The sequence below is a fragment of the Sorex fumeus genome, unplaced genomic scaffold, assembly GCF_029834395.1.
Source record: "Sorex fumeus unplaced genomic scaffold, SorFum_2.1 ptg000011l, whole genome shotgun sequence".
Taxonomy (NCBI): Eukaryota; Metazoa; Chordata; class Mammalia; order Eulipotyphla; family Soricidae; genus Sorex; species Sorex fumeus.
The window spans coordinates 3,474,708-3,492,500 of NW_026606068.1; the positions used below are offsets into that span (position 1 = coordinate 3,474,708).

The window sequence follows — 17,793 nt, forward strand, 5'->3', positions numbered from 1 at the left end:
AGTGTCTAGCCCCACCTCACCCTCCCAAACCTTCTTCCCCTTCTGCTACCCAATTAGGGACTTTCTCCACTGACCAGGTAGCGAGATCCTGAGGGTCTTAGCAGCCCGGGAGCAAGGACGGACCCCGCTCTGCGGATCTGCCTTTCACAGAAGGGCTTGCCCCCCTCCACTCCCACCCCACCACACACCCCAACCTGGGTGCAGCATGAATGGCAGATGGGAGCTCCCCCCTCCCTGCCTCCACTCCCGGAGAGTCTGGGGAGCCCCCGGGCCCCTGGGATTCTCTGCCGGCTCTTCCCCCAGCAGAGACCGTCAGGGGCAGCGGGAGACAAGTCCCATCAGCACTTTTACCCAGGGCTGCTGGCAGTGACTCACCTCTGGGTCCCAGGCAGCCAGCCGGCAACCCTCGTTGGCCCAGTCCCTCCCACCAGCTTGGGACAGAGGCTCCCCAAGGGGAGAGCAGGAGGGCCCCCCACCCCCAAGCTCCAAAGAGCCCCAGAGCGGTTGCTGCCTCCCACGGGGGGAGGGGGGCGATGCTTTGGGGACGTTTTGTTTACCAGCTTTTGTTATTAAGGAAATTGCTGTCAGTCAAGGTAATTCTAGCCCAGATGAGCAATAAATATGCTCCCAGCTAATCTTCTGGGGATTTTATTAGCACCTTGGGGCAGAGCTTCCTTTACCCAGCCCACCTCCCCCGCGCGCCCCCCCCCACCCCATCAAAAAGCAAAACCGAGCTCCCCAGTACCCCGACACACACACACACACACACACACACACACACACACACACACACAGCAGCGTCAGGGACTAGGGGTCAGTCTCAGAAAATCGCTCTCCTAAGTGAAGGCACAAGACGTCTGGGCAAAGGTCGGGAGCGGCCTCCCGATCCTACCTGGAGGCGGGGAAGACCCAGTGACCTGAAATAAACCCGGGGCGACCTAGCTGCAGGGAGGCGGGCGCGAGCTCCCCCCGGGCCGGTCCCGCACGTCGCGCGGCGGTCCCCAGCGCCCGGAGCCCGCGTCCCGGGCCGCGAGGAATGTCTCGTTGGAGGCAGCCGGTTCGCAGAAGTCGTTGCCAGCTCGCTGGAGTTAGGGCCGCGAGCCTCCGGGGCACGGCCGGCAAGTCCCGGCTTGCAGAGACCGGAGCCAGCCCCGGGAGAGCGCGAGTCGGAGCGAGCCCGGGTGCGCGCCCGCGCCCGCGCCCGCGCGCGCGCGCGCCCCGGCCGGGCGCAGGGGGAGGGGAGGCCGCGGCAGCCACTCACAGCAGCCCGGGCGCAGCCTGCGAACAACTTTAGCTGTCAATCAGACTTAATGGGGTATTAAAAAAAAAATGGGGGGTGGGGGGGGAGGTGGGCGGCCCTCTCGCTCCGCGCCGCGGCTGCCCCGCGAGCACGGGAATAAGGCGGCGCAGACCCCGGCGTCCGAGCGAGCGGCGCGCGCTCCGCACCCGGGCCGGGGCCAAGTTGGAAAGGACGGAAAGGAGGCAATAAACGCTCGCGGGGGACCCAGAGGCCGCCGGCGCGAGCGGCGACTCCCAGCCCCTGCCGGCGGAGAGGGCGGGAGGGAGCCCGAGCGAGCGAGCGAGCGAGCGAGCGCGCGCCAAGAGCGAGCCATGCACGTAAAGAAACTGACACCCGGGCCCCCCACTTCTCCTGCACGTTGCTGGCAATCAGATCGCGTTTAAGCAATTTCCTGAGCCCAAGAATAGCAATGAGTCGGGAGACCTTCGCGGGCTGAAATTGGGAGCTCCAAGCACTTCCCCCCCCCCACTTTTTCCCCCCCTCCCTGGAGAAGGGGGAGGGGGGGCGCTACAATTTGGAAACTGCTTTTTTTTTTTTTTATCTTGCACTTTGAAACCGCAGGGCTGTAGCCGGGTGCGCGCGTGTGGTTGGTGCCTCTTTTTTTTTTTTTTTTTTTTCCTTCCCTGCCTAAACTCCTCTGTCAGCCTGTAAACATTACCTGAGGATTCCCCAGCCGAAACGGCTGCTGGGGCAAGAAACTTCTTGTTCGAACTTTCCACCTCCGGCTTCCCTTCCACCCCTCTTACTGTCCCAACCTTCTGAGACGTCTTTTTCTCCACCGGAGGAGGAGGATTTTTATCTTCTTCTTTTATTTTTTATTTTTAATTCGCACTCGGTGTTTTGCATTTGAGAAGAGCTGGTTTCCAGAGGGGCCAACTGGGACGCTTCTCTCCTTCCTTATTTGTCTTATTTATTCTTTTTTTTTTTTTCAAACTCCTGTGCGTTCGGTCCGGGGAGTTTCGCTCCCCCTGCCCAGCTCCGCGGCGCGGAGGATGGTGTGGAAATGGCTCGGCGCGTTGGTGGTGTTCCCTCTGCAGATAATCTATCTGGTGGCGAAAGCAGCCGTGGGACTGGTGCTGCCCGCCAAGCTGCGGGACCTGTCCAGGGAGAACGTCCTCATCACCGGCGGCGGCAGAGGCATCGGGCGCCAGCTCGCCCGGGAGTTCGCAGAACGCGGCGCCAGGAAGGTACGTGGTGCGGGGGTCCGGGCGCGGGGGGCACCGTGCGACGCCCGCGGGCTGGGGTGCGGGGAGTGGACGCCGGGCCGGGGGCGCCCACCTGCTGCCCGCGCGGGGACTCCCAGCGCCGCCGGCACCCGCGAACGCTGAGCTAGTCAGTTTCACCTTGTAAATTTCCCGGGCACCCGCGCGTCCTTTTTGGCAGGTCTGGAGCTGATCCGCTGCTTTGGGATAAGTGTCTGGTTGGGCTGTCCACCCCCACCCCGAAACTTCGGAGACCCACCCATTCCCCACATTCCTCGCTCCCCCTGGAAGGTGTTGTATGCATGTGTGTGCGTGTGTGCGCGCGCGTGTTTGTGTGTGTGTGCGCGCGCGCGTGCCTCCCCCCGCTCCGTGCCCGCCACCCTGGTGAATGCTGGGTGTGCGCGCTGCTGGGGTGTGCTGGAAGCCGCCTTTGCCTGCTCGCTGGCGCTTGGTGTTTTCCTTGGCAACCCAGCCCCAACCTGGGCGGCTGCGGCTCCCCGAGGCTGCTTGGAGAGGGGACCCCGGGCTGGAGTTGGGAAAGGGGGAGTGGTCTTTGGAGGGGCAAGCCGGGCTTGACAGGCACTCGGAGCCCCAGGGGTTTGGAGAATCCTGGAAGAGCAGGACTGGGGGGTCGCCGGCAGCCAATCAAGAGCCCTTGCTCGTACGACTCCTGCCCTCCTCCCCCCGATAATGCCCCGGCCTTGGGGATCCCTCCCCCGGTCACTGGGGCTTGGGGACCGTGGGGGCCGCGCTCGCCTTCCGCGCCCGCCTTGAACTTGTCTGCGGGTTGCAGCTTTCCGAGACCGGGAGCCCAGGACGCGAGGCCGAGCCGGCTGTCACCCACTCTGACCCGAGCCGGCTGACTCACTGGTGACTCGGGGGCTGGGGAGAGAGATCTTGGAGCCGGCCGGCCGGGCTGTCTCCAGCCGGCCCTGTGAAGGGGAAGAGCAAAAACAGGGAATTAGTTGGAAGCTTCAACGGTTGTGAGCCGGGCTGGGGGGTGGGGGTGGGGGTGGGGGCGTTGGGGAAGGGGCCCGCGAAGCCAGCTGATCTGACGCGGAGCCACATACCTAGGGGATTAAGTAAAAATGTACTGTAGGAAACCGAACCTGCATGTAATTCCAGGTTGCTTTTGTTTTGTTAAATACTCCCTGAGATTTACAATTCCTCCGGGTGGCTCTGACTGCGACTGAACTTTGGAGCCTGAACTATCAGCCAAAGCTGACTGCCGATTAACTCTTTCTTCCCTGGCCCGGGCGGCCTGGAGCTGGGGTGCGAGGGGGAACGCTGGCGACCCCGGGCTTGGCCGTCCTGGGACCCGGCTTCTCCGTGGGTGGTTTGGACAGCTGGTTGACCTTGCCATTGGAAGGCGCGCTCGGAAGTGTTTTTAACCCTTGGACACACTGGAAGGGGGGTGGGGGTGGGGGGCGTAGTGTGGTTCTCAGCACTTTCGTTTTCCGGAGGGAATGCAGATGGCAGATGAAGGTTTCCTAGCGGAGGGGCTGTGGGGTTGGGGACAATTGCTTGTGATTGTCATTCCTTAGCTGTCTGCATCTCTGAGAAACTTTCTCCCGACTCTTCCAGCTGGCCCCAGTCCTGGATCTCATTCACTGTTCTTATAACTGGCTGCAGTCGGCAGATGAAGAACTCTTTAGTCAACCTGGAAACGCTGGGCTGATTATAAACAAGTCCAAATGAAAAAGAAGTCTTTGGGTTGGGGGTGGGGGGCGGGGTGCCAGGACTGTACAGAGGGGGTGCCCTGCAAGGTACGTCCACACAGCCCAACCTGAGTGGACATTCCCTTCCAGGGGGTGATCGGGGCCAGTTAGATAGAAACACGGCTCAAATCTGTATGGAACCCCACCCCCCACAGCAGGGCAGATCCATAGGGCTGAGAAAACTTCCAGTGTCGTTCACACTGGGTTCAGTCGTCTGACCCCGCTGGATGGCACCCCAAGAGGGTACCCATAACTCAGTGAGGGTCAGACCGAGTCTTCCTGGGTCTCCTGCAGCTGTCCCGGTTGGGGAATTTGGAGTCAAAGCTTCCTGCGCCTACAGTCCCCAAATTGTGGAAGGGCCTAGGGGCCATCCTCAGGGTCCGTAGTGTTTGGGGGTGCTGGGGGAGCGGACAAACAGAAGGCCGAGTGTGTGGCAGTGAGGAATTCATGAGAAGCAGTGGGCAGGGGAGGAGCTGTCACAGATCATCTGTCCGGAACTGGGGTCTAAGGCCTGAGCCATAGTACAGACGGGAGGGCATTTGCCTTGCATGCGGCCGACCCAAGTTCCATTCCCGACATCCCATACGGTCCCCCGACACCTCTGGGAGTCATTCCTGAATGCAGAGCTGGGAGTAACCCCTGAGCATTGCCGGGTGTACCCCAAATACAAACAAAAACAACAACAACAACACAAAAAGAATTGGGGTGCAGCATGCCGTGGCCAGGAGGTGATGTTGGGAAGGGGTTGTCGAGGGTTCAGTGGGTTGAGACTTGGAGAAAAGCCACCCCCTTCCCCCCCAGAAGGAAGGTGGGCTGTCGGCATTACAAGAGCAGCGTGTTTACCTGGAAGGAAGGGCAGCCTGTTTCCCCAGAGTGGCCTTTGGTCAAACAGCGTTTGGCAATGTTTGGGGTGGCTGTGTGCCCGGGCTGCAGAATAACCCCGACCAAGGGCTTGTCTGCTGCCACTCTAAACACCAGAAGTCGTGACCCACTGAGACATCTCTCCCTACCCTTGGTGGCCAAAGTCGGGTCTGGGGGTAAGGCTCATGGCCACTATGCTTTTTTTTTTTTTAATCTGCTATGCCCTCGACTTCCTCCAGAAAAGCATCACGGAGTGTAGGGCCACCCTTTTCCCCTCCGAGGTGCCTGACTCGGCCTCCAACACCCATGGACGTTGACATGGTTTTAGCAGGAGCTTTGGGAAGAAGAGAAGAGAAGTTGACCGCGGGTTGGGTTGGGTGTGAGCAGAGAGTGCTGGGCCCCCCAACCTCCCCACCCCCGGGAGGGCAGCCCACAGGCACCCCTGCTCTAGCGGAAGGGGAGAGGGGCCGAATGCTACGGGGGGAACAAGGCAGGGCCTCGGCTGCTGGGTTGGTCTGTGGTCCTGCTCCCCTGCAACTCCCTGGAAAGAGCTCCTTTGGGCTGGAGTGTTAGCACAGCGGGTAGGGCGTTTGCCTTGCACGCGGTCGACCTGGGTTCGATTCCCAGCATCCCATATGGTCCCCCCGAGTACCGCCAGGAGTAATTCCTGAGTGCAGAGCCTTGAGCAACCCCTGTGCATTGCTGGGTGTGACCCAAAGAGAAAAAAAAAATAAAAAGCTCCTTTCAGCTACTCGGGAATCCTCCTCGCCAACACCCTCCTCTGGGGGTGCCCGACCCCCTCACTCCTGGCAGGGAGAGACCAGCAAACCTGGCTGTCACAATGGGCACAGCTCTAGCCCCGGAGGCAGCCTGGAGTGTGGCCTTGTGTGGGGACCTGGGAAACACTCCGCTTTCTTCTCGGACTACCCCAGGCACCTACAGCCTGAAGCCAAGCTGTTGCGGGACCCCATGCTGGTTCATGGCGGTGTTGCTCGAACCGCTGTCTCCGTGTCCTCGTGGACTCCTCTGTCCCTGTCTGTGTGCCTTGGTGTCACCTCGCCTTTCCGGAAGGACATCAGTCATCAGATTGAGGACTCACACTCGTCCCGTCTCATCTTGAGATCCTCTGTCGCCCACAAAGGGGACACCTTGCAACGGGGACGCCCGCCTAGGGAGCGTTGTTCCACTGTACCGAGAGCCCCTGGAAGGCTTCCTGAAGGAGGCAGCGTTTGAGTGAGTCTTAAAGAAAACCAGGGCTTGAAACCAGAAGGGACAGGAGTTGTGCAATTGAGGTGCAAGAAATTTGGCAGGGAGGAAGGTGGAGGCCGGGGAAGAAAATAAGCAAAAAGGGGATTTCAGCAGGCAGGTTGCGGCCTGCTGAGAACTGGAGAAAGGAGAGAGAGAGAAGAGGGATTCCAGGGGGTCACCTGGGGGCCAGGCAGCGCCCGCCTCGGCTACAGGAAGAAGGACCCCGAGCCAGACTGGGATGGTGGGACTTTGGCACTGACCCGTCTCCCCACTCCTCAACCTGGATGCAACTGGATATTTCTGAAGTGTAGGAATTCCAGACTCCCCCGTGACCAGCTGGGAACAGAAAGGTGGGCCCGGGCCACCCAGAACCAGAAGTGGCATTGGGAGAATGCAATCCTGGAGGACAACCGTGAGGAGGTGCTGGAAAAGCCGCTTCTCTGGGCTGCAGTGAAGATAACGGAAGGGGAAGGGTCACTGTGTCTCTCGGGTCTGGGGGATACCCCAAGCTGGAAGGAAGAAGCCTTCGTCTCCGCCATGAAGACTCAGCCGTTCTGATCCCACCAACGGACACGATGACCCTCAGCAGGATGGCACTCGCTTTGCATGTGTGAGGACCCGGGTTCGATCCCCGTGGCCCCAAACTACACCCCTTAGCTTTGGGACCCGGCCCCCTTCAGCAGGTGGCGCTGGGACCATTGGTGGACCCCAGATAACTTTGGGCCTGAGATGGTTTCAGCCCCTGTGGGAAGATGCTCTTGTTTTCAACCAGCGACTTCCTGGGCCGTGGAGCCCAGTTTCCCAGGAAGCAGGTCGGGGATTGGTTTTTTGTTTCGAGAGAGGGGAGTCGGGGTCACAGTGGGTGTTCTCGGGGCACCAGGGGGTACCAAGGATTGAGCATACACGCTCGCCCTCAGCCACCTCCTGACCCAAATGTTCAGGTTTTCATCCGAAAGTCCCCAACTTAACCGGCGTTCAGGAATTTGTGCAGGCCTGGAGGTGGCGGCCTTGAATGCAGCTGACCCTGGTTCGATCCCTGGTTCCCCTGATCCCCCAACCAGGGGCAGCCCTGGAGGCCCCCAAGCAGCACAGGGCCCAGCCATCACCGCGTGCTCAGACCCTGCATGAGACCAGCATGAGAATCCCCCAAGGGTCCCTGGGCCTCCTGAGCACCCTCTGGAAGGACCCCGAGAGACAATCATCCGTTCTAGGTCTCACACCGAACTTTCAGCGAACTTTCAGCCTGGCCTCCGGTGCCACTCAATCCAAATCCCAGTGCAGTGGAGCTACTGGCGTGGTGTGGCCACGCTTACCCTGATCCACAAGCTTCACGCCACCTCCTCCACCTCCGCCTGACATGTCAAAATCATCACTCCAGAGGGGCTGTGAGCCAGTAAGCCTACTAGTGGGCGCTCGGGTGTCAGGCCCCTGGGACTGTCCCAGAGTTCGGGGTGCTCACTGCTCTGCACTCAGGTGATTTTCTCCCTTGCAGGATTTTAATTCTTTATTTTTTAACAATTTTTGGGGGGTTACCAGGTGATGCAGAGGGGTTACTCCTGGCCTGCACTCAGGATTTACTCTTGGCTGCTTGGGGGACCATATGGGATGCTGGGAATCGAACCCGGGTCGGTCGTGTGCAAGGCAAACACCCTACCTGCTGTGCTATCGCTCTAGCCCCTATTTCTTTGCTTTTCATCCTTTCCTTCACTGCTCTGTGAGCTGCTGTGGTCACCAGCGCCAGTGTGGTGCCCCCAGGGGGTGGCTGCGGTGTTTCCTGAGGGTCTCCCCGCCTTCCCCACCCCTGGCCAGTGCTCTTTTAGCCGTCTCACTCTCCCTCCAGGCCAGCGCTTGTTCTTCAAAGGCCCTGCTTGTCTCCTGATCGCTGCTATCTTTGCAGTCAAATGAAGCAGTGGGGACGGGGTGGGGGAAGCAAGGGGGGACGGGGTGGGGGAGGCAAGGGGGACGGGGTGGGGGAGGCAAGGGACCCCGAGATTCACCTCCCAATCCTGGTGGGGGGGTAACTGAATCGGGCGCCCAGGCCAGGGTTGGAGGGAAAGATGAGCCAATTCCTCTGGTGATAGACGCCTTAGGGGTCACAGGACTCTGGGGACTTGTCAGTTCTGACCCCCTGTCCAGCTGCAGGGAGCCCCCAAGCCAGATGTGTCCATCTCGCAAGAGGCAGTCCTCCTCAGTGGGGAACGGCCCTGGCCTCTGAGAGAGACACATTCACTTGTGATAGCGGGTTGGAATCATCACCCTTAAAGGTGAGGTGACAGTAGACAGAGGTGTGCAACACGGCCCCGAGCAGTGTGGTCAGCCTCGGGCAACACTCGCAGAGCGTCCTTGTGGCCGGGGGTGGGGGGTGGGGGGGGTGGTCAGGAGCAGGTGCTAGGCAACGGGGCTTGAGGCCGGGACTTGGGCGAGACAGGGAAGCTGTGAACGTTTGGTTGCCCCAGTGAGGGCTGGAGGTGGCTTGGCTGAGCCCCACAAGTGCCGAGTGAGGGCAAATCCACCTGGTTGTTAGGGTGCCACAGGGCAGAGAGGTGCAAGGGCACAGGGCTTGTCTCGGTCTGAACTTCAGCCCTTAGTCACACACGCAGGCCTGGAACCGATGCTGGAAACTTCCCTGCGCGCCGAGGCCACCACATGACGGTGGTGCTCTGGGGGACTGTGAGCGTGTGACCTTGGTGCTGTGTGACCACAGGACTGGGCTGGCTGTGGTGCTGGAAGTGTCTCTGTTCTGACAACTGTGGTACCACGTGTGGTTCCGGCAGAATGGAGACTGGAAGGTTGTGTGACTCTGGCGCTGTATGTGACTGTGGGATTGTACGTGGCTGTGGCTCCTACTGCCGGTGCTGGCACTCTGTCTGACTGTACTAAAGTGGTAGAGTGTATGACGGGATTGTGCGCGAAGTGGCTCCCATCTGTAGCACTATACATCACTGAAAACAAACTCTAGTAACTGCAGAGCTAAAGTCCTAACACTGTACGAGACTGCGGTTACCAAGTGCGACTGCAGCACTGGGAGTGACAGTCACACTCCACGACTGTGACACTCGCCATGTGGTGCTGTGACTGTGCCACTTTCCTTGTGGCACTCTCAATGATTGTGTCACTCACAGTGACTGTGACACTTTCTGTCACTGTGATAGTCACCATGACTGTGACACTCTGTGGCTCTGCCACTCTTGGGACTGACACTTTTTGTGACTCTGGCACTCGCAGTGACTATGTTGTTTGACACGGTTCTGGTTCACTACATGCCTAGAATATTCCACAGCACAGTTTCCCAGCATTTCTTCTCACCATTCTCCTAAACTTGTTTCCTCCCGGTTGGCCCACTGGTTGGCCCCCTAGTCGCAAGCTGTGGCCCGCACTTATTTTCACTGTGGTCCCTTGGAATATCCTGCGGTCTGTCAGTGGGGGCTCATGGCCAGTCCTAAAACGCTATTCCAGAGCCCTGTGGTTCTGCTCCCCGCCACCTGCTGACCGCCACTGGGCAGCAGACCACCCTACGCTATGTGGCGAGGCACGCCACATAAAGGGCCAGGTAAAGGGTGCCCTATAGGATTGTGTGTTACACGAGTAAGGTATCATGCGACTAGGTTACTCTCTAACACTAGGGTTCCACATGGCCACTATTATCTGTGGTGGTTACTCTATAGTACCATGGTCCTCCACATGATTCGGGTATTCTACATAGTTGTGGTATTGCACGTGACTGTGGTACTCTGGCCAGGATACTCTATAGATAACCGGGGGACTATCCATGACCCGTACTCTAATATGTGGTTGGTCTATAAAGTAAGTGACTGGGGCACCCTCAGGTACTGAAGTATCTACACACCTTAGTACTGTGTACTCTATAGTCCAGTACCTAATGGGCCTATATCCATGAGTAGTGTCCCAAGAGCAAGAGCAAAGTGTTTCAGTGCTGACCCACTGGAAACTACTGCTGTACTGTGATAGCCTGTGTACGGTGGCAGGCTGCATCTGGAGCCCTCTACATGGCCGGGGCATCCGTGGAGCCTTGTGGGGTACCCTAGAGCATCTACACAGTCATCACATGGGTATGACCAACGCCCCTTTCTAAGATGCAGCAGAGAGAGTTTCCAGAACGCCTGAGCCCCTCTGCACCTGGGATCCCTAGCATCCACCGGCCCTTCCCCAGTCAGCCTGGCCCAGCCCCCTCGGTCAGGGTGACAGCCAGGTCAGGAGACAGACTTGGGCTGGTCACGAACAAAGGGCTCTGGAGAGGACCGAGAGGACGTCTACAGAAGTCAACAGGATGGGGCCCGGATGCAGTTACGTTGACTTGGACAACCCCGTTTTTGAAAGTGCCAGAGTGGCAGCATTTGCATACAATGAGTGGGATCATTGCCAAAGGTGGTCAGGGGTGAGCCACATCGTGGCTGATCAGCAGGCAAACAGCGTGGTTGTTTGTCTTGGTTCATTGGTCAGCCACGGTGCCCCCCTCCCCTCCCCAGCCAGGGAGCTCCTCTCAGGGACGAAGGCATGCCAGCTCCCTCCAGCTGCCCCGGAGGCCCTATGCCAGCCCCTTTCCTCGGAAGTGACCCTGACTAACTCCCAGATGGCGCAACGGAGATTTCCACGGAGGGAAATCTTAGAAGACTACTCGGAGGAGGTGGTGACGGAGGCAACTGCAGGAAGTCTTAGTTTGGCTGCTCGTAAAGGCCTTCCAGATTCTGAAGAAAATTTTAGTGCTGTCCTAAAAGTGCACAAAAAGTGTGTTTTTAGACGTTTGAGGAATCCACGATTCTGTTCTGCTACACTAGCTCACCCCCACCTGTCCTGTCCCGCATGGGCACGTGTCCAAGGGACCTGTGGTGTTCCGAGACCCAAGGGTGCTTAATGCCAGCACAGCCAGTCTGGCGCAGAGCACGGGGCCCAACCTTTTCTGACACCACTGGCCTCCCTTCCCTCAGGAACGTCACCCCGTTTTCCTCTTCAGAGAAGCGGCTAGAAGAAGATCCATCTTATCCGCCCACCCTCACCCCCACTGTGAACTCCTTACTCCATCGTGCTAACGCTCGGAGCTGAAAGCTGGTGTCATGAGCCCCCAAGAGACGCTCCCCTCCACTTCCATCCCTGTGGGACCCAAGCCTCTCTCAGCTCAGCCGTCAGCCGGGTTCCCTCCACCACCACCAGGAAGCCCACAGGTGTCCTCAAGACTCAGCCAGGCCTCAGAGCCTTCCCATGGGGTCCTGGTCCTAACTCTGCTACCCTAACATCCCAGTCTCTGGAAAATGTTGCTCCTCCTGCCTCCCAAGGCCAGAGCTGATTCCTGGACAGGGCTCTTCACATGCAAACAATTCCTAGAGCTAATTCCTAGTGTGTGGGTACCCACTCGGAATCCATACATACATGCATGAGTGCATGCGTGTGTGCGTGAACACACACACACACACACACACACACACACACAGCCTGCTGTGGGACCCTACGCAAGTGACTGTTCTCTTGGGGCCTCAGTCCCCCCATCTGAAAGTAGAACGTGTGAAGTTTCTGTGGATAATGGCAGGAAGCCACTAGGTTCAGCTGGAGAGTGACCCCAGGAAATGATGGTGGTGAAAGGGGCCAGCCGGGAGGGCACTTGCCTTGCACGTGGGTTCAACCCCTGGCACCTCATCTGGTCCCCTGCGCACCACCGGGAGTGATTCCTGAGGCAGAGCCGAGAGTAAGCCCCGAGCAACACTGGGTGTGGCCCCCCCAATAAAACTAAACAATAAAAAATAATAATAATAAATGATGAAGGCAGGACGTTTGGCTGGTGCCCTGCCTGGCATTGGCAGGAATGTGGGCAGACAAGGGGAAAGGTCCCGGGGTTGGACGGAGTGGGCAGCCCCTTAATTCTGGGCTCTGCCAGGAAGGGTTTAAAACTTCCTTTTCATTAGCCAGAATGAAGTTGCTTCCCTGGAGGGCAGAGCTAAGATCGTCCCACCCCCACCCGAACCCCCTACCGGGACTGGAGCCTAGCGGCATGGCCTCTTCCTACAGCAAGGAAGGCCGTTCCGGGGTGGAGGCAGAGGCTGGTCAGGGCGGGAACGTGGCCCAGGGCCCCCATGACACCCAACTTCCTCTTTGCTGTCATTTGTCATGCCCGCTTCCTCCTCCGTGGAGCTCGGTGGGCTAGGGTTGGGCTGGCAGGAGGCCAAAGCTGGGGTTCACTGGTGTGCTCGGTGGCCACTTGGTGACCTTTCTCTTCTAGGGGCGACCCCGGGGAGGGAGAGCACAGGGGGCTCACCCCTTCTTTCGAGCATCTTAGCCCCGGGCTTGGTGCGCAGTGAGACTGTTGTCGGTGTTTCTTACCGAGGGAAACGTGTTGGCCAGAGCACAGTCCGTCGGCCAGTTTCCCGCGCGTTGCCTGTGCCCGGGACAGTTGATGAAAGCGCTTCCTTCCCGGAGCGTGCACTCAGCCTCCTTCTTCTGAGCTGGGCCGCCTCCAAGGGTCAGGGAGGCGTGAGTAGGCTCTGGGACCCTCCACACCTGCTCTTCAGTCAGAGCGTGTGGCCACACCCACTAATCACTCTGACCCCTGCGAAGCCCCAATTGGGCGACCTCTGTGTGTGTGGGGGTGGGGGGGGGAGATGCTGGAGCTGCTCATCCCTGTCCCTTGCTCCCCCCAGCATCTGATCTGGCGGGCAGACCAGGGCCAATACCCAGCAGTCCCAGAAGGCTGGGAATGGGGCCACAGGGCAGGGTTGGGTTGAGGCTGGAACTCTCTAATAAGAGTTGGGTGGTCTCCGTCTCTGGGTTAGCCCCAGACAAGAGTGAGGGAGGCGGGCTCCCTCGGGGGGAGTTAAGGGGTTTTATAGGAGCCGGGGGATGGGGTGTAACCCTCCAGAGCTCGTGGCAGGGCCCAGCCAGTGTTGTCATTTCCGGTGGGAGCCTGCAGGCTGTCTGGTACCCCTCTGCCAGGATCTGGACCCCCACTGGTCAGTACTGGTCACTGGAGAGAGGGACAGGAGGACTCTTCAGGGCTCAGCCCGACACTTCTTTGCCCTCATGGGGTCTGTGATTCAGGGAAACAAAATGGGCATCCAGGGCTGGGCAGAGTGCTCAGCGGGCCAGAGCCCCAGGGTTGAGCCCAACATCGTGTGCCTTACCCCCCCTCCAAGAACTGCTGGGAGTGACCCCCAAGTGCTGAGCCAGGACCCCTGACCAGAAATGATCCAACACTAAAGTTGGTCTAGGAGGCTGTCACCGGACGTTCTTTCCCTGTTTTCCAGAAGTTTCAAGACTGCCACAGCTGGGTGGGCTGGAGCAATAGCACAGGGGGTAGGGCGTTTGCCTTGCACGCGGCTGACCCGGGTTCGATTCCCAGCATCCCATATGGTCCCCTGAGCACCGCCAGGAGTAATTCCTGAGTGCAGCCAGGAGTAACCCCTGTGCATCGCCAGGTGTGACCCAAAAAGCCCCCCCCCCCCCCAAAAAAAAAGACTGCCACAGCTGGTAGGAATGGGGCTGCCTGGTTCAATCATGGGAGTGGGGGGGATATTTTAGAGTTTCTGGGGTTCTTTCAGAGCCCTCAGGGTTAGAGGTACCCAATATGCCCTGACCTGGCCCAGCACAGTAGCTCCTCTCTGGGGGAGCGGGGGCCACTATTACTGCACAGTGCAGACTGGCCTCCTGCAGGCACGTGGCCACCAGCACACCTGTGGCCTGCCGGCTACCTCAGCTCCCATCATGGCCTTGCATGTGGCCAACCTGGTTCAAGCCCTGTAAGTGACCCCTGAGCACAGAGCCAGGATTAGCCCTGAGCATCACTGGGTGTGGTTCCACCACCCAAACAAATAGAAGAATAGCATCCCAGAAGCAAGGCCTCACCCTACCCTCACCGCCACCCATCTCCATGGGCTCCAAAGAAGGGCTGGGGACCTGCTGCCCTCAAGGGTGGGGTGCTTCCTGCCCTTATCTGATAGGTCCTTTGACCCGGCTTGCAGTGACTTCTGAAACCTTTGTGTTGGTGGGCCATTGTGTACGCGTCAGTAAGCATGTGCATATAAGTATATATGTGCATGTGTGTGTGCATATATGTATATGTGTGTATGCATATATGTATATTTGTATGTGTGTGCCAAGTGCGTAGACATGTGCATATGTGTGTGCGTGCGAATGTGTATGTCCATGTGTAGCTGTCTGTGTGTATACATGTGTTCGTGTGTGTGACTACATGTGTGTGCGTGTTTTTGTGTGCCGTGTTCGGATCGCTCTCTCTGGAGACCCCCATAGTAGCACAATCTTCACATCAGCTCAGGCAGGTTCCTCAGCATCTCTGAGGCTCTGTCTTCTCATCTGTCAAATGCAGAACCCGTGAGGTCCTATATAGAAAGTCCCAGAACAAATGAGGGCTCGGTTCAGAGCATGTGGCCACATGGTAGGTAAAGGTCCAGCCCGACTCAGGTCTACATTCCTGGAAGCTCCAGGGGGAACCATTTCCCGGCCTTTCTTGACTATTCCTAAGCTGGGGCTGGGGGTGCCCTTGTTCCTTCATACTCCAGCAAAGTTGTGTCACTCTGACCCTGGGCTTCCTCCTGCCCCCTCAGAGGTATCTGGTTATAGCTGCGGGCCCCTCAGGAAAATCCAGGCTGACCCTGCTATCTTGAAATCCATGACTCCCCTATGTTCCTCCGCCTGCAATTTAATCCCTTTCCCTCTGGAACTGCCTCAGGTTCTGAGAATGAGGATGCATGTCTTGGTGGGAGGGAGGCCATTTTTCTGCTGGCCATGCTCGCTGGGCCTCAGTTTCCTCATCTGACATGTCCGTGTCTGCCCGCCAGTGTTTAGGAAATTCCCCGGCTCTGGCCTGAGCATGTTGGAAGAGCATTTCCCCACGTCTCTCGGCGACAGGCCATAGAGTGTCACTGGGAGGGTTTGCTCTTGGAGAGTGACCCCCAAACGGGGGGCTGTATCATACCCTGTCAGGGAGGGCATCTGCTTACAAGAACATTCCAGCAGCCTCTGTGCAGAGATTGACAGGGAAGGGTCATGGAGCCAGGTGGACAGGGCACGAGGCGCAGGAGTTTGGGTCCGTCCTTGGTCTGGCCAGGGAGACCACTGTGGCCCTCAGTGACTGCCGGGCTGGATGTGTGTTCCGCAGGGACAGATGGCACCAGGGTTAGACCTCCTAACCCCCCACTTAGCAACATCCCTCCTGCATATCAGCCATTTACACAGGTCATCTGTGTCATACTCTCCAACTTTATTTTTTTTGCTCTTTGGGTCACACCCGGTGATGCTCAGGGGTTACTTTTGGCTCATGCACTCAGGAATTACTCCTGGCAGTGCTTGGGGGGACCATATGGAATGCTGGGAATCGAACTCGGGTCAGCCGCGTGCAAGGCAAACACCCTACCCGCTATACTATGGCTCCAGTCCCTACTCTCCGACTTTAGAAGCCGGAAAACTGCGACCCAGAGTGGGTGTTTGTTTGCCCCACATCACACAGCACGGGTTGCCATGGGATGTGACCCCCGGTGGTCCAGCTTCTGGGGAAAGAAGGCTGGAGATTCCTCCTCCAGCCGGGATGAGGGTGGAGGAAGGGAAACATCCAGGGCAGATGCAGAGTGTGTGGAAAATGGGAGCCGCAGGAGATCGTCTCTGGGGAGAAGCCAGAGAGCGAGGGCTTAGCCCAAGCCGGCCGTGGGGAACAGGACCGGGCAGGATGCCCAGGGGCGGGTGGGTTGAGGATGGAGAGAGAAGCCCAGTTCCCGGGAGGGGTGCTCTTGGAGTCCACTCTCTGTGCCCCAGAGGCCCAGGACTCCACCAGAGGGGTCAGCTCAGATTAAACCAGTTTGTAATTACTAGCTTGGGGGTCCCTAGTTACCTTGACTCCGTCTGCAAATCATTTAAAGCTTGTCCTCGAGAGACCCGGCCCTAAATTATGCTTCATTAGTTGAAGGTCCCCTGGACAGCCCAGTGGCCACATTAGGGGCCAGCACCTCCAAGCTTCCCCTTGGGGCAGGAAGAGGACGTTGAAAAGGTCACCCCAATAAAGTCTGATTTTCCCGAAACCACAGTTACGTGCTCTCCTCCTCCAGCCGCTCCTGGAAGTGTCTCCAGGCTGAGGGGAGCTCAGGACCCAGGCCGTCATTTGCAGGACGCAGAGGGTTCGTCTCTAACGCGCGACTCTCAGGCCCAGGGCCCGCTTCGAAGTTTAACAGCACAAGCTTTGCACGCAGGAGCCTCGGCTACGGCTCGGCACGGCACTGTTTCCTGAGCACTGTGCCAGGAGCAGCTCCCCCCCGCCCCCAGCACCAGTGGACAGCACCCCCCAAAGCAGACGAAAATACTGGGCAGTTCCAGCCAGCAGCGGCCAGCTGTCTGACTGGACACTGTACTCTGCATCTCCGAGGGGCTTTCAAAGCGCATTTCCTGCTGTCCAGGGCTGGGGCCGAAGGTCCTCACTTGGCTCTGGGCCCCTGGGAATCGCTGTGAGTCCCCTCCGTACGCCAGCCCTGGCCAGCTTCCTGTTTGGAGCCTCACAGCCTGCTGGGACTGTCTTGAAATCATTCTCAGTTTTTGTGTATTGGGGGGGGGTTCCCAGGCAATACTTCGGGGTTTAAGGGCCCATCCCAGTGAACTCGGCCATGGGGCTGCAGGGCCCAGTGCTGGGCCTGGCGAGACAGTGCTACTTAGGCCACAGTGTGGGTGCCACCAGGGACCCCCGCCCCCTCCCCAGCCCCATCGTGCTGCAGTGGGCGTGTCCATCACCAGGATCTCCTGTGTGTAAGGCAAGACCCCCCTGGCCCAGCTTCCTAGTCCCCAGTCAGTCATGGTAGGATGAAGGGGCCCCCGTTTTTGTTCTGTGCAGGGCACCCCAAATCATGTGGCTGGTCCTCAGATGGTCATGCGACAGTGCTAGGACGAGTCCCCTCAAGGGACCTCATCATCTCTTGCACAAAAGATCATAGCCATGCCGGCTGTATGTGCGGGCATGTGTGTGTTTGTGCGTGTGCATATGTGTGCGTGCATGTGTATGTGATGGGGCAGATGCACAGAGAGTCGCATCTCTAAGCACCTGGGTGTGTGTGGGGGGACGTGTGTAGACTACCAGCAAGCAAACCAAACCCATTCCAGGAAATGGAAGTTGGCCCTGTCATGACGCCGTGCCTGGCGGCATTCTGGGGGTGCCTTGTGGCCTTCTTGGGGTGCTCATCAAAGACCTAGGGTCATCATGCTTCTTTTCCCCAGCCCCCACAATGATTGGAGTTAGACCAGTTGGGGGTGTGTCTTGGGTCCCGGGACTATTGACCCCCGTGACCCACACCCTTCCTCTTGGAAGGCCAAGTTGGGAGGAGGTGGGGGAGGAGAGCGGCTCCAATTTTCTTGCACTTTTGACCTCCCGCTGCCCCCGCTGGCTCCGGGAGGCCAGTTTCCATTCGGCACTTTCCCACAGGGAGATGCAGAAGCCCAGAGACGCCAAGTGACTCATGTGAAAGTC

General features: G+C 58.6%; 1 protein-coding gene across 1 annotated transcript in view; it reads left to right on the plus strand.

The window, feature by feature from the left end:
* Positions 1 to 2,189: 2,189 nt before the first annotated feature.
* The window catches only part of DHRS3 (dehydrogenase/reductase 3), a 34,889-nt gene continuing 19,285 nt past the window's right edge, over positions 2,190 to 17,793 (plus strand). The window contains exon 1 of the mRNA XM_056110936.1: positions 2,190 to 2,487. Within this exon, the coding sequence (XP_055966911.1) occupies positions 2,293 to 2,487 (195 nt within the window). The 5' untranslated portion in view covers positions 2,190 to 2,292. The remainder of the gene's footprint in view (positions 2,488 to 17,793) is intronic.